Source organism: Drosophila teissieri, chromosome X, assembly GCF_016746235.2.
Source record: "Drosophila teissieri strain GT53w chromosome X, Prin_Dtei_1.1, whole genome shotgun sequence".
In the NCBI taxonomy this organism is placed as follows: Eukaryota; Metazoa; Arthropoda; class Insecta; order Diptera; family Drosophilidae; genus Drosophila; species Drosophila teissieri.
In genome coordinates, this window is record NC_053034.1 from 6,764,093 (window position 1) to 6,776,950 (window position 12,858).

At 43.1% G+C, this 12,858-nt stretch overlaps 1 protein-coding gene across 1 annotated transcript; it reads left to right on the forward strand.

The window, feature by feature from the left end:
- The first annotated feature begins 11,499 nt into the window (after positions 1 to 11,499).
- LOC122624544 (ubiquitin-conjugating enzyme E2 4) lies at positions 11,500 to 12,496 on the forward strand. Its single transcript, XM_043804174.1, has 2 exons — positions 11,500 to 12,130; positions 12,189 to 12,496. Exons 1-2 carry the CDS (start codon positions 11,624 to 11,626, stop codon positions 12,411 to 12,413), a joined length of 732 nt encoding a protein of 243 aa, XP_043660109.1. The 5' UTR covers positions 11,500 to 11,623; the 3' UTR covers positions 12,414 to 12,496.
- The last annotated feature ends 362 nt before the right edge of the window (positions 12,497 to 12,858 follow it).

Here is a 12,858-nt window from a genome sequence, read left to right on the forward strand (position 1 = left end):
AAAATGTCAACGAAAGTGCAAATAAAATCTAATGGCGAAATCATTGCAAAAGTTACGAATACAGACGTGCTCCTGCCGCATGTGCCTGTGTGCGTGAGTATCTCTCTCTCTTATCCTTGCGTGTGTGTATGGCTAGGTGAGCTATGTTTGCACACGTGTGTGTGTGTGTGTGTGTTTGTTGGTAAGTCCTTAATGGGCTTGTCATTTGGTTTGTCGCACCCGCGTGAATTTGTTTTTATTCCAACATTGCATTTTATGAGTCGGTCGGCATTTTTGCCAAACGCATTTCGCATTTCCCACAACCTTTTCCAAAAAAAAAAAAAAACAAAAAAATGCCAGCCACGCATTCCAGCGATTTAATGACCCCGAAGTCGAGGCAACCATTTTGCCATCATCGCAAAAATCTCGTTAGGGATATTAGTCTCCAGTCAAAAGACGCAGAGCCTTGAAAGAGCACAAACTTGGCCTTAACTTTTAAACGATTTCGGTTTGGCTTTGACACGCTTCAAGCCAAAATATCCTGTCGCATTCGAGAGTTACATCGGAGTAGTTTTGCGTCAACTTTGCCACTATTTGGGTATTTTAAATCAGTTTTGTACAAGTCGAGAGTTACATCGGAGTAGTTTTGCGTCAACTTTGCCACTATTTGGGTATTTTAAATCAGTTTTGTACAAGTCGGCATGCCTTTGGTCTTTGGAATTATTTATATTTTTAGCTAAGAAACATATTTTTTTTATTAAATTCCTCCTGGGAAAATAACAATTTCAACTTTCTGGAAACTCGTTGCCTGCTACACAAAATAATGATGTTTCTTAGCCGATTTGATTTGGCCTAAGCCAATTCCTAATCCTCTTTCGCACTCGCACTTGATTCAATTTCAAAATATTTTCCTGGCGCCAAACGGAAGGAGGCAAAGTGAAAGGGGAAACGGGAAAGGGGAGAGGGGTAAGGTGAAATGGGAAATGGGGGGAAATGGGCAGGGAAAACAGGATGATGGGAATTCGCAGGATGTTGGGCACTAAAGGTGCTCAAATATTTATGCCCCTTGTGGTGGATAACCGAAGAAAATACAATGAAACTAAATAAGAATATTGCGATATACAATAACAGACTCCCGCAGCCCAATTCGCTGAATAAAACATAGACACCGCGAAAAAAAAGGTTATTTTATTAAAGTTTTTTTAAACATTACATATAGGTTTAAAAGTGTATGTAACCATACAACTTCCAACAAAATTGTTAATACTGGTAGTACTTAGTTGCTAATAAATACTTCCTTATTTCCTATATAACGTTGGCTTCTTTACATCTCCGCTTTTTGCAGATTGTATTCAAGTTATTTTCCACATCTGCTTGAAATAAAAGTGTTTCTTTCGGTGTAAGAAGTGGCGTTCCTCCTGCATAATCATAGTTGGGCTGGGGTCGACTACCGGGCCTCGCAATGAATTTCTGAATTTAGGCGCTGCTCTTCTTTATGAAATCCCTGCCCTAACGATCCATATCTTCGCATATGAGTTGTGCACAATTACACACATTTTTCCTCCTGCATTCGCATTCGCATGTGCCTGTGTCTGTGTAGCTCTTCCTGCATCTGTGCGCGAAGTGGGCGGGGCTGAAGTGGGCGGCATCAAATATTTATGGACGTGCCAGGGGAAGCCGCCAAGCAATCGCTTCATATTCAATATTCAGTTGTTACGCGCGGCAAGTGCAGCCAATTGCCAATTCGCCATTCCAATAAGCCAAAACCAAATGAGCAGCAGCCAAACAATGGCCAAGTCCCTATATATGTACATATATCCATCCGGATATGCCACTCTCTGCGAGTATACTCGTATGTTTGGGCCACGGGCCAAAGGCGTTTTGGAGACGAGCAGATTCGCGTTGAGATGGAATCGGTTGGGATGTTGGGATGGTGGGATGGTGCTGCCTCCGAAGCAATTATCCCGCCCAACACAATAAAATCCACATATTGAGCGCTGGCCCAGTCAAATATAATTCCGTTTGGAGTCGTTGGACTTGCAGATACGGTGTTGGCACTGGGCTTTAACCGGATTAAGGTAATGAGAGTATATTTCATATTTTTGGGAACTAATTTGCGCGTGTTTTGTGCCATCAAATACCTGACTCCGTGTACCTGTGAATGCATACATACATTATACATTATACATTATACATTATATTATATATAATAAGTAAATACATTTTTATTTACCTTTTAGTCAGACAAAAAATCATCTTAATAAACGGGGAATATTACAATATATATTCCTATTTCCATAATTATAATGTATTTGCCACAATAGCATTTAGCATTTGAATCAATATTTATGTAGCATATTGTGGACCTTTTCTAGCCAAGTAATTTTTTGCGGTCCAGGTAATGCAATTTAGCCAACTTGTTTATGAGGTAGCGAGGATTAAGCCGCCATGTCAGCGAAAATAATGGCGTCGGCTTTATCCTATTTATCCCCATCCCTAATGACCCGCAAGTGCACGAGTATCTGTATCTGCATCTGTATCTGTATGTGCATATCTGCATATGTAAATGCAATCAAATTCGCAACGGTCATTTGGCCAGCCAGCCAATCTAATGGGGGGCGGGGGCAGGGGGCGTGTCATTTATGTATTCATAAAGCAGCAAACGTCGCTGCATCTGAATGATGTTAACCTCATAAATAAATAATTGTTAAGCACAAATGTGTGTAGCTTCACTGGCAGCAGCGGCAGACAAATTACCAACGGTTCAAAATGTTGCCAAAAGTTCTTCGCCCCCCACCACAAAAAAAAAACAAATAAAAAAATACAAAAATTAAAACAAGAACGCGGTGTACGGATATCAAGTTCTACATATTCACTGCCAAATTTATTTTTGTGTGTATTACAGGTGTTGCAACAGCCAAAACGTTGGCTGTATGACAGGCAAGTTGCACTAAAGTAGCCACAGTGGCAACTATTTCAGCAAAACACAGCAGTCGTTGAAAAGTCTCAGACAACATAGAAGTAGTAGTAGAAAGTAGTTCTTTCTCAACTTATTAAAGCCACTTACTTTGATATTTAGCTCCCAAGTGGAGCATATTCATTGCACTTGATTGCGTGCCACCAAACACAAAGGATATCGTAATTGAGCAGCCATGAAGACAGTCCAAATCGAACTGCATCCAAAACCGCCTGTCACGGCTCATCAAGCTCTTAAAGGCGCAAAGGACGAAAAGGACGATAAGGACTATGAGGACGATAAGGAATAGGTTCCACCCTAATGGACGCCCAAGTGGCAGTGTGAATGCGAGTGGGTCTTGCAGATGTGGCGAAAGTATCTCAAATGCAAAAGGATCCTAAAGAGTATCCAACAAGGATATCCAGCAAGGAGCCAAATTCCCGGCCAGTAGACATGCGAAATGTCAGTAGTATATCATTTTTTAGTGAAGTGCAACCGCAGCAGCCGCAAAGGGGCGGCCGAAGGGAGGGGGGCGTGGCCTAGACCCAGACCCCCAGACAAACACACACACACACATGTACTCGGTGGCAGACTCAGACACAGACTCACACACAAATACAGATGGAGATACAGATACAGATAGAGATACCTATACAAATACAGAAGCTGGCCCAAAAACGCCCGCACTTGAATTAAACATCTTTCACATTTCGCAATTGTACGTTGAATCCTGCTTCCATATGCACCCACACACACACGTCCTGCATGTGTGTGCGAGTGTAGATATGTGTGTGTTAAACCAATTTGTCTGACTGCCTGCAGATGTGTTTGTGAGTCGGCTGTAGTTCTTGTTTTTGTCCCTCTCATCGAGAGGAGATCGAAATGTTTGCACACTATGACTTAAAATTAAATTAAATTAAATTTTAATGTTTTAAAAAATTGTATGTCTGTTACAAGTTTAGGTTCTCAACAGAAAAATCTAGCATTAGGTATATCTGTAATAAAAAGCATTTGAATGAGCTATATATAAGGAGATATATTAAAAGACCTCTTCAAAAACAGAGACCTAGAAAAATTGTATCTTTTTCCTTGAGTATTACAACTCGGAAAAATATGCATTAAATATTCTGTAACTTTTGGATCTCCTCGCTGCATTTTCAGCCAAAAACTAAAGCTGTTTCGTGGGCGGGGTGGGGAATTTAATGCGAGCAGCTGCTGCCTTTTTCTTTCGCTTTTCCTGCCGAAACTCCTGCCGCTCTTTTTGGCCATCTTTTTGATATTAACGCTGGCTGCGACGTCGACTGCAACTGCGACTGCGACGCCTTCTTGGTCGTCGTCGCCTTCATAAGAAATTCATAAGTATTTCCGCTTGCCTGATTTTTGATTCGGTAATTAAAATGCAACTGAGATTGCGCTGCTCCACGTGTGTTAGCTGCTTTTTGGGCGAAAAACCTCCACACAAACACTCGTACATACATACATATGTATGTATATATATTTGTGCAGCCAACAAGCATTTTTCTCATATGGCAGACGTGGAAAACTTGACGATGTTTTTGCCTCGTTGAGGTTGCATAAATCTGGGGATTGCTTATATTTTCTCGCTGGCTTATTCTTGTGGTGCCACTACATCACTATATTAGTTTCGTGCGGGAACTGAAACAAACACGTCTAATTTCAGCTTACAGCTGACTTCTTTGCGGCTGAGTAATTATACTACTTAAAAATAAATTTAAAAAATAATGCAAGTTCAAGTAAGTAATATTAAGCATAGGAAATATAATATTTGTTTTTAGATTTCAAACTTTATTGTACTTTCTGTGACAGGATTCATTTGTGACATTATTTTTTAAAGAATTAGTTGGAATTTTTACCTTTTTTAACAACACTAAACATTGTGCATCACTTGTTGTCGTGAGTGTTTCTGCCAACTCACATATTAATATATATACACATATATATGTGGGGGATATACTATACTATTCTATAGATGGGGAAAGGCACGCGTGGAGCTGCGGAAACTGTTATTCCAGGTGCTCCCTGGGCCCGACAGCTGATTGCTTTGGCATTGCAAGTAGTCGAGCTTTGATTACTCGAACGGTTTCTAAGCACCAAAAGGGGAGCCAGACCACTCACCACCCACCACCCACCTCCCATCTCGTCCTGAAACAGCCCATCCTTTTACAAGCAGTCAGTCCCCTCATCATTCCGTTTGGTTCCATTCTGGGGCAATGCAACAGTGGCAAAACGCATTATCTGCTTCAGCTGTCAAGTGGAAAGTGGCAAGTGGAAAGTGGCAAGTGGCGGGATGGAGTTTGGGCTGTCGGAATCGGGGAGAAAATCGGGGGAAAATCGGAGGAAAATCGGAGGAAAATCGGGGGAAAATCGGGGGAAAATGCGGGAAATGCGGCAAGTGGAGAGCGCAAAGCGAAGCTAAAGAAATATATTTTGCAATTTCATTTACAAAAGTTTATCTTGGAGTGCGCGTTTTGCGCCAGGAAACGGACTGCGACTGCGAATGCGACTGCGACTGCGACCAGGTGGAACCAGGTGAAGGAGGCCCAGATTCAGGTGGAGGACCACGGCCAGGATCGGGACCAGGCGCAGGACGAGGCGCAGGACGAAAAAGATCAAGCCATCAAATGTCAAACTCAAGAGGTCGAGGCTGGGGATACCCTTTCTTTGAGTGCGGCAATATCCAACAGTTCCTGTTTTAAATTCAAGACTAACAATAGTAGCTTTATAATATTACTATTATTTTAATATAAATACTTTAAACAAATTTCCGAACAATGAAAAACCAAATTTTAAATAAGTTCAATTATATCAAAGTATTTTAAAGTACAAAATTGTTGTCAGCGGTCATGTCAACGATCATTTCCTCAATTATTCATTTTAAACCAACATGTTTTTTGATGAATATACTAAATATATATTGGCCTTCTTTAATCAATATTTAAACATTTAATGTTCCCAATCCGATAAAAGAAAAGAGTGCCGAAGAAAAGGAGGGTGCCTCCTTCGCAGGGTATGGGCAAGCGAATAAAAGAAAAACTAATGGCATCAAAGAGGAAAATCAAATATTGCTCAAGTGCCAGTGGCAGCCGCACCCACCAGCCACCGCAACAACAACAACAACGACAACAACAACAAGCCGATTATCGTGGAAAACCGTGTAAGAAAACATGCAGATGGTCCAAAGGAAAGTTTTTGGCCAACGATAGACCGCAATGCTGCCAGAGCCAGAGACTTCAGATTCGAGAGATGAGATTCGAGGCGGTTGTGGGCGGCTGTGGGCGGCAGTGGGCGGAATGACGGAAAAGTGGGCGGGGCAGTCAAGCAAACAGGGAACAAGTTTATATGATTTTGATGAATTTCCGTGGCAACGGGGCCGAAATGAAAGCGCGACTCGATAAGTAGCAGTTAAGATTTCGCTGCTCTTCTCAATATCCGCATGGTCAAAAGGGAGACGAGAGTCCACACCCCCACTCTGTTTTTCACCCAATTTCCCCCGGCTTACCTTTGAGTTTTAATATCAGGGAAAAGATGATGGGGAAAATGGGTAGGGGGTATGGGGTATGGGGAACGGAGACAAGACCCCCTTCAGTGCCACTCTGCCGCTGGAAAGTAATTTCCTGCAATTTAAACTAAAGAAAAATAAGGAAGCGTCTTTGATTTCCGCGTGAAATGATGTGGGTGGTGCGAGGTGGTGCGAGGTGCGATGAAATGCCCAAGTTATGGGCAGAACTCACTATCTGGAAGCCCCATAGTTGGGGCATCGAATTAAGGTTGATTCAATTTATTATGAGCGCTGCAATTTGAAATGCCAGCACTTCAACGGCGATGTCGCTATTTGCTATTTTGCCTCTGTCGCATAAATCGAATGAATGCCGTAAAACAAATTAATCGAATGCTCAGCTGTGGAGTAGTTATAGTACTTATCATTCAGAAGTGGTTATGGATTTAACACGTTTTCTTACCTTTATCTTTGTGTTACCCTTTACCCCGAATTTTGCACTATTGTTGTAAGTATAAATGAAGGACTTAAATTTAATCTTTAGAAATGCCAAATTTCCTTTCCAGTTGCTAAAACCATCGAAATGATTTTCTCTTCTTTTTTTTTTGCAAATTTTAAGCCAGTGCCAATGCCAAAAGGCTAACCTATCTGTAGCTGCTGTTGCTGCTGCTATTTCTTGCCATTTTTTGTTGTGTCAAAAGGCAGACACTCCTCCCCCATTTGGACGGGAAACCAAATGAAATGCCTGAGGGCAGTAAATTTAAGCGCCCGGCAGGAGTTGCTCCTTGTTGCCAGTTGGATGTTGAGGAAAGTTGAGGAGCCGAGCCAGTTTGGCCAGCGGAAACGGCAATGGAACGCGGTTTTGGCCACGTGGCGAGCGGAGTATTTACCGCCATGTGCATAGTTTGCAAGTCTGCGCGGCGACACCTGCAGGAATGGTCACCCCAAGCTGGGCGTCCTGCCCGGATCCGGATACTCCACTACCCCGCTACCCCGCTACCCCAAGTCCCCCTGGTTTGCCCCACAAACCAATACCCATCCAGATGCAGACTGGAGAGCAGACATGGCCACTAACAACATCAAAAAGTGCCAAGTGCCAAGTGTTTGCGTTGGTCGCCAAAACGCGGCCCTACAAATTGTTTCTCCCCACCTCCTCCCCTCTCATACCCTGTCAACCCAACAGCTTCCGGGGTATGTTAGTCTTAAGAAATGTAATGTGAAGTATATAATATATACTTGCAAAGCGTCGAAATCTATTTGGAAAGAATTCGCCAGTTTATATGACATGATGAGTTTAGCATGATGATAGAAAAGAAAGAATGGGTATTTAATGGTCGAGTTGCCCCATAAATTGTTCGTGTTTTTAACCGTGTGACATTTTTCTTTTTTATTTACGGAAGGGGAGTGTTCAGCGCTAATGTGGACTGGTCCAAGTTTCCTTCATCCTGTTCTTTTTTGCAACTTTTTTTCGTTGGCTTGTTTTGTTTTGTTCACTTGTTGGCTACTCTTTTATGCACATCGATTTTCGCTCAGTGCTTTTTATTTGCCATTCTACGGAGGAGGGAGAGGGGGAGGGGGTAGAAAGGTGGAACCGTACATCGGAGTTGTTTGTTTGGCACTGTTTGTTTATGTGCCGTAACTGCTTGGTGAGAAAAAGGTGGATGAGAAGGGCGGAAAGCGGAGAACTGGGAGAAAGGGCGTGGAAAATGTTAAAAAAAAAAAAAGAAGGCGACGAGCAATTTTGGGGGCGTGGTTGGGGAAGAGGCGTGAAAACGCGGCACGAGGACAGAACTTTTTAAAGCGACATTTAACGATGCTCTTAAGTCGAGCACAACACTTTCCAGTAGCGAGTACCGAGTGAGTGCCCCATGAGTGCATTCATTCACCCACCCACCCACACTCAAACTCGAAATCATGAGTCCGGCGAGTAATCACTTGGCACCCCAAGCAATTAAAGAGTATCCTTGGTTGCATAAAACAAACATATCCAGTTTAAAAACACTACCAATGACTAAAGTTATTGCTTCTTGTTTATTTAACTTTTACAACATTTCAGTATTGCATATTGTGAAGGAAAAACATAAATAAATGAAAGATTAAAGTCCTATTTATGCGATTTAGATCGGTGGTATCTCTTTGGAGCCTCCAAGCTTTAGTTACTTTTAATAATTTAATAATCATGAATGTGCCAGCCAGCTGAGTAAGTAAAACCCAAACCCAGCAAAAAAGTACAGCTGCATTGTCAGTTAATAAAACTATTTTAGCCGGGCCAACAAAGTTTTGCCGAGTGAGGCAACCTTTTTGACACTGACGCTTTTGGCAAGTGGCGGATGGTTTGCCAACACTTCAAGTACGGCGACAAATCGTGCAACAAAGTCAAATGCACTTCACGATACCAGTGGAAAACTAAAGGAAAAGCTGTGGAAAATTGCCAGCAGCGAGTGGGAGTGGTAGTGAATGTGAATGTGTACAATGTGCATACATGTGTACACTGTGCAGTACAGTACATGTGATGATTCATTTTGCAATATTGCATATTGTGCGTCGCACTTAAATTCAATTAAGCTACAAAGGCAGTTACACAGCACAAGGCAGCCAGCTCGAACCATCGCACACACGCACACACGAGAAGCAGGGACCACAAGCGTCCAATAACCCATCAGCTGTCGCGTCAGAAAAACCCTGGGCTACCCGGAGCCACCACCCAGAATCATCGTCATCATTGGCAGTAACCAGTAACCAGTGCCACCCAGCAACACCCACAATCACATTCACTGGAGAAACGGTGAGTGGACTTTATAGCATTGCCCTTCGTGCACTCACTCATTCACTCATTCATTGATTCATGCACCAATTCGCCCAGCCATTCAAGCCGACACTCATTCAATCATTTCTGTCGAGTCCTCGACGATATCGCTTTAGTTTTGAGTTCGAAGGGTTCAAGATGTCACTGTAATTTGTAGCGAACATTTATTCCACTAAATGGTTCAGCGGAAAATATATATTTTAGATTCTCTTTTTAGTTACTCAGTAGCGAGAAATGATATTGGTAATATTATTCATACTTTACTAAGTTACAAAAAGAATTAAAATTACAAATTAAATGCCCAACTGGCATACGTGTGGTATGAGTAATTTTTTAGAAAACTTCGAGCCACAACAATAGATGAAGAAGAGCTATAGATCGATAAAGAGTTCAGCATTTGATTACATTTCCTTATTAATCAATGTAAAATTCTTTATTAAAAACATTGTCCACTTTGTTATGCGTCATTTGAGCTTGGAAAAGGTCCCTACCGGGATTCCCATTTTTCATACCTTGTTTGCTGTTGGCGCGGCTAAAACTAGTGCCTTCGTGAGATGTGGCATTGGCCAGCCTTGTGGGCGTGGCAGCTCTCTAATTTCATTTACACGCTTTTCAGCGCTTCCCAGCGCTCCAATCGAGCTCCATTTAAATGTTTGCCTAGGTGCCCCACCCACCCACTCGGCGGCACATCACTTTCCAGCCACCCACTCACTCATTCGCCCACTCATCGCCCATCCATCGCATCCACTCACACAGATACTCACACAGATACTCAGAGGTAAGTAAGTGGAACTTCCGGAGCCATAGTAGTAGTATAATGCCTGGTTCGCATACATCCTTGGGTGCTTTTGCTATTGAGCTCGAGTTTGCTTTTGCGTTTGCATCTCGCAGATGCCTCGCTGCCATGTAGAACTAATTCCATTAAAGCCAGCTCTAACTTGATTTTCAATTGACTCCTCATTTGCAGTGGTGCGTTGAGGTGGTTGGAGTCGCTGGAGTCGGTGGGTGTGCGGATTTGGTGGGTTGGTGGGTTGGTGGGTTGGTGGGTCGGTGGGTCAGAACGCGCTGTCAGCAATCAACATGTTCAATTGAGCATATCCTGCCGGCTGCAGGACACTGTCATACTGCCGTACTATACCAGAGAAATGTGATTACCCGACGCTATTTTCCACATACATCCGCCCAGGGGCTTAGTTCACAATTATTCAAGGGGGTGACCTTGTAAAGCTATGTGTCTAAGAAATCACACCTCGAAAAACCATTTTAAAATGATTACTTAACAGTTAATAAACTGTAATAAAATAATATTATACAATTTAAAAGATATCTATTTTATTTTAACTATATTCCATATGGTATAAGTATATTTCAACATTTTTTTGTTGCTCATTTTCAAAATGTATTCAAACTACTTTTAGGGCACGGCACACGCCACTGTCACTACGGCGCTGGAAAGAGACGGGTGATCGGGCAGAGAAAGAGAAAGAGACGGCAAGCAGGACAAGCGACACAACAGGAAGAAGGTCCAGCGGGCGCCTTTTACATTTCATTGGATTTTATGCGTTTCACTTTATGCTGATGTTTTTATTATTAAATTTTCTTGAATTTTCATTTACATTTTCTGGCTTTCTTAGCGCCATGCTCTATCTCCATCCATCTCGCTCACTCCACCGTCTCACTCCACTGTCTCTGTCTCTGTTTGGTCGTTAGTGTTGTCGCCGATGCTGATGACTCCTCTTCATTTTCACACTTTTCATTCAATTTATTGCATTTTGCAAATTGAGTGTCGCTTTCCTTAGATCTATTCTCCCTCCTGTTTCGTCCTGGCCACATCATCCAGTGCTGTTTTCTCACTTTCCTAATTTTCCAAAAGAGAAAAATGCGAAGGAAGTGGGTAAAAAAGAAGCCAATTTGATTAAAGAATGCTTAAGAACGTGGAGGACAAAAAAGTGTAGGTAATACATTTAGGTTGCACAAATGCAGACAGCCAATCCAAAAAAAAAAGAAACTAATTACATGCTCTTCGAACAAAAATAGGACACCTTTGTTTATGCCGTGTTTTGATTTATGCTTTATGGCACATCACACAGTTCATAATGGATTCAAGAAGATCGAAGAAAATGTATATGATTATTGTAAAATTTGGTTGTAGATGTCAGTTGTTGAACGGCTGGTCGATTGAGAGCGAGTGCAAATGGATCACACACTCTATTCACAACATCTTTCCCATGCTTCCCCAATTGAGCAGCCTTTGGAATAAAGTTCACCGATCGTGAGACTACAATCACTAGGGCCTTGTGCGTTGGCTGGCGACATGAAAGCCATACAAAATTGAAGTGAGAAATCGGGACTCGAAATCGCCACAATGTCCAGCGATCAGGTGAATTCCCAACCGGAAACGGAAGCGCAAGCGGAGGCGGCAGTGGAAGCGGTAGCGGAAACGGAAGTGGATGGTGAACCCGAAGTGCTCTCGCTAGCCAGTGTGGCCAGCTCCGTGGAAGAGACCCAGGCACCCAGCACCAGTCACAGTCACCGTCCTGCGGGCAAGTCCTCGGAGGCACCACTCACTGGCTGTGTGGTGCGAATCAAGCGCGAACTGCAGGACATTCGGAAACATCCGCCGCCGAATTGCAGCGCCGATTTGCATCACGGGGATCTTCTTCGCTGGACGGCAGGCGTGAATGGGCCAGCTGGCTCCGTTTACGAGGGCGGTCACTTCCGGCTGGATATACGATTTCCGGCCAGCTATCCCTTCCGGCCGCCACGCATCCGGTTTACCACCCGCATCTACCACTGCAACGTGGACAGTCGCGGCGCCATTTGCCTGGACGTCCTCGGCGAACGCTGGTCGCCGGTGATGAACGTGGCCAAGGTGGGTTTGATTTACCATCCAGTCTCTTACCAATTATGAATTTATGATTTTCGATTAGGTTCTACTTTCTATTTACGTGCTGATGAGTGAGTGCAATCCAGATGATCCACTAGTCATGTGCATTGCCGATCAGTACAAGACAAACCGCAGGGAGCACGACAAAATTGCCAGGCACTGGACGAAGCTGTTTGCGATGACCAAAGTGCAGGATAAGAAAGGAGAAAAGGACGCGGATCAGCAAAATCAGGAACCAAATCCAATGCCAAGTCAGCCAGCAGATTAGCAGTCACAAGAGCAGCCAATTGTATTAAACACAACACTCTTAAGTGCAAATAGAAAATAAACATAGAAAATTGCAGTTATGAATTGATGCATATGTATATTAAGTTTATATTGAATCGCTGAGATACAAAACTTATATACTCACGGTCTTAAGAATGAGTGCCCGTTAAGTACAAACTGAAATGAATATAAATATGAAGTATTTCAAGCCGTTGTCACACTTTCTTCCCTTCCCTTTAATGGCGTTCTTAAAGGGCGCCCGCAAATGTAAGCCAGTTGAGAGCTGCTTCTGCCCTTTGACCCCTGTACCAAAATGCCTCCTCAAGGCAAGCAGTTTTCAAAATACTCCCAGCGTAATGTGCCAGCATGCTCAGCTCCTGCCCAGCCTGGTCCTCCTGGTCCTCCTGGTCCTTCTGGTCGTTGTGGTCGTCCTCCTGCCCCCAGAA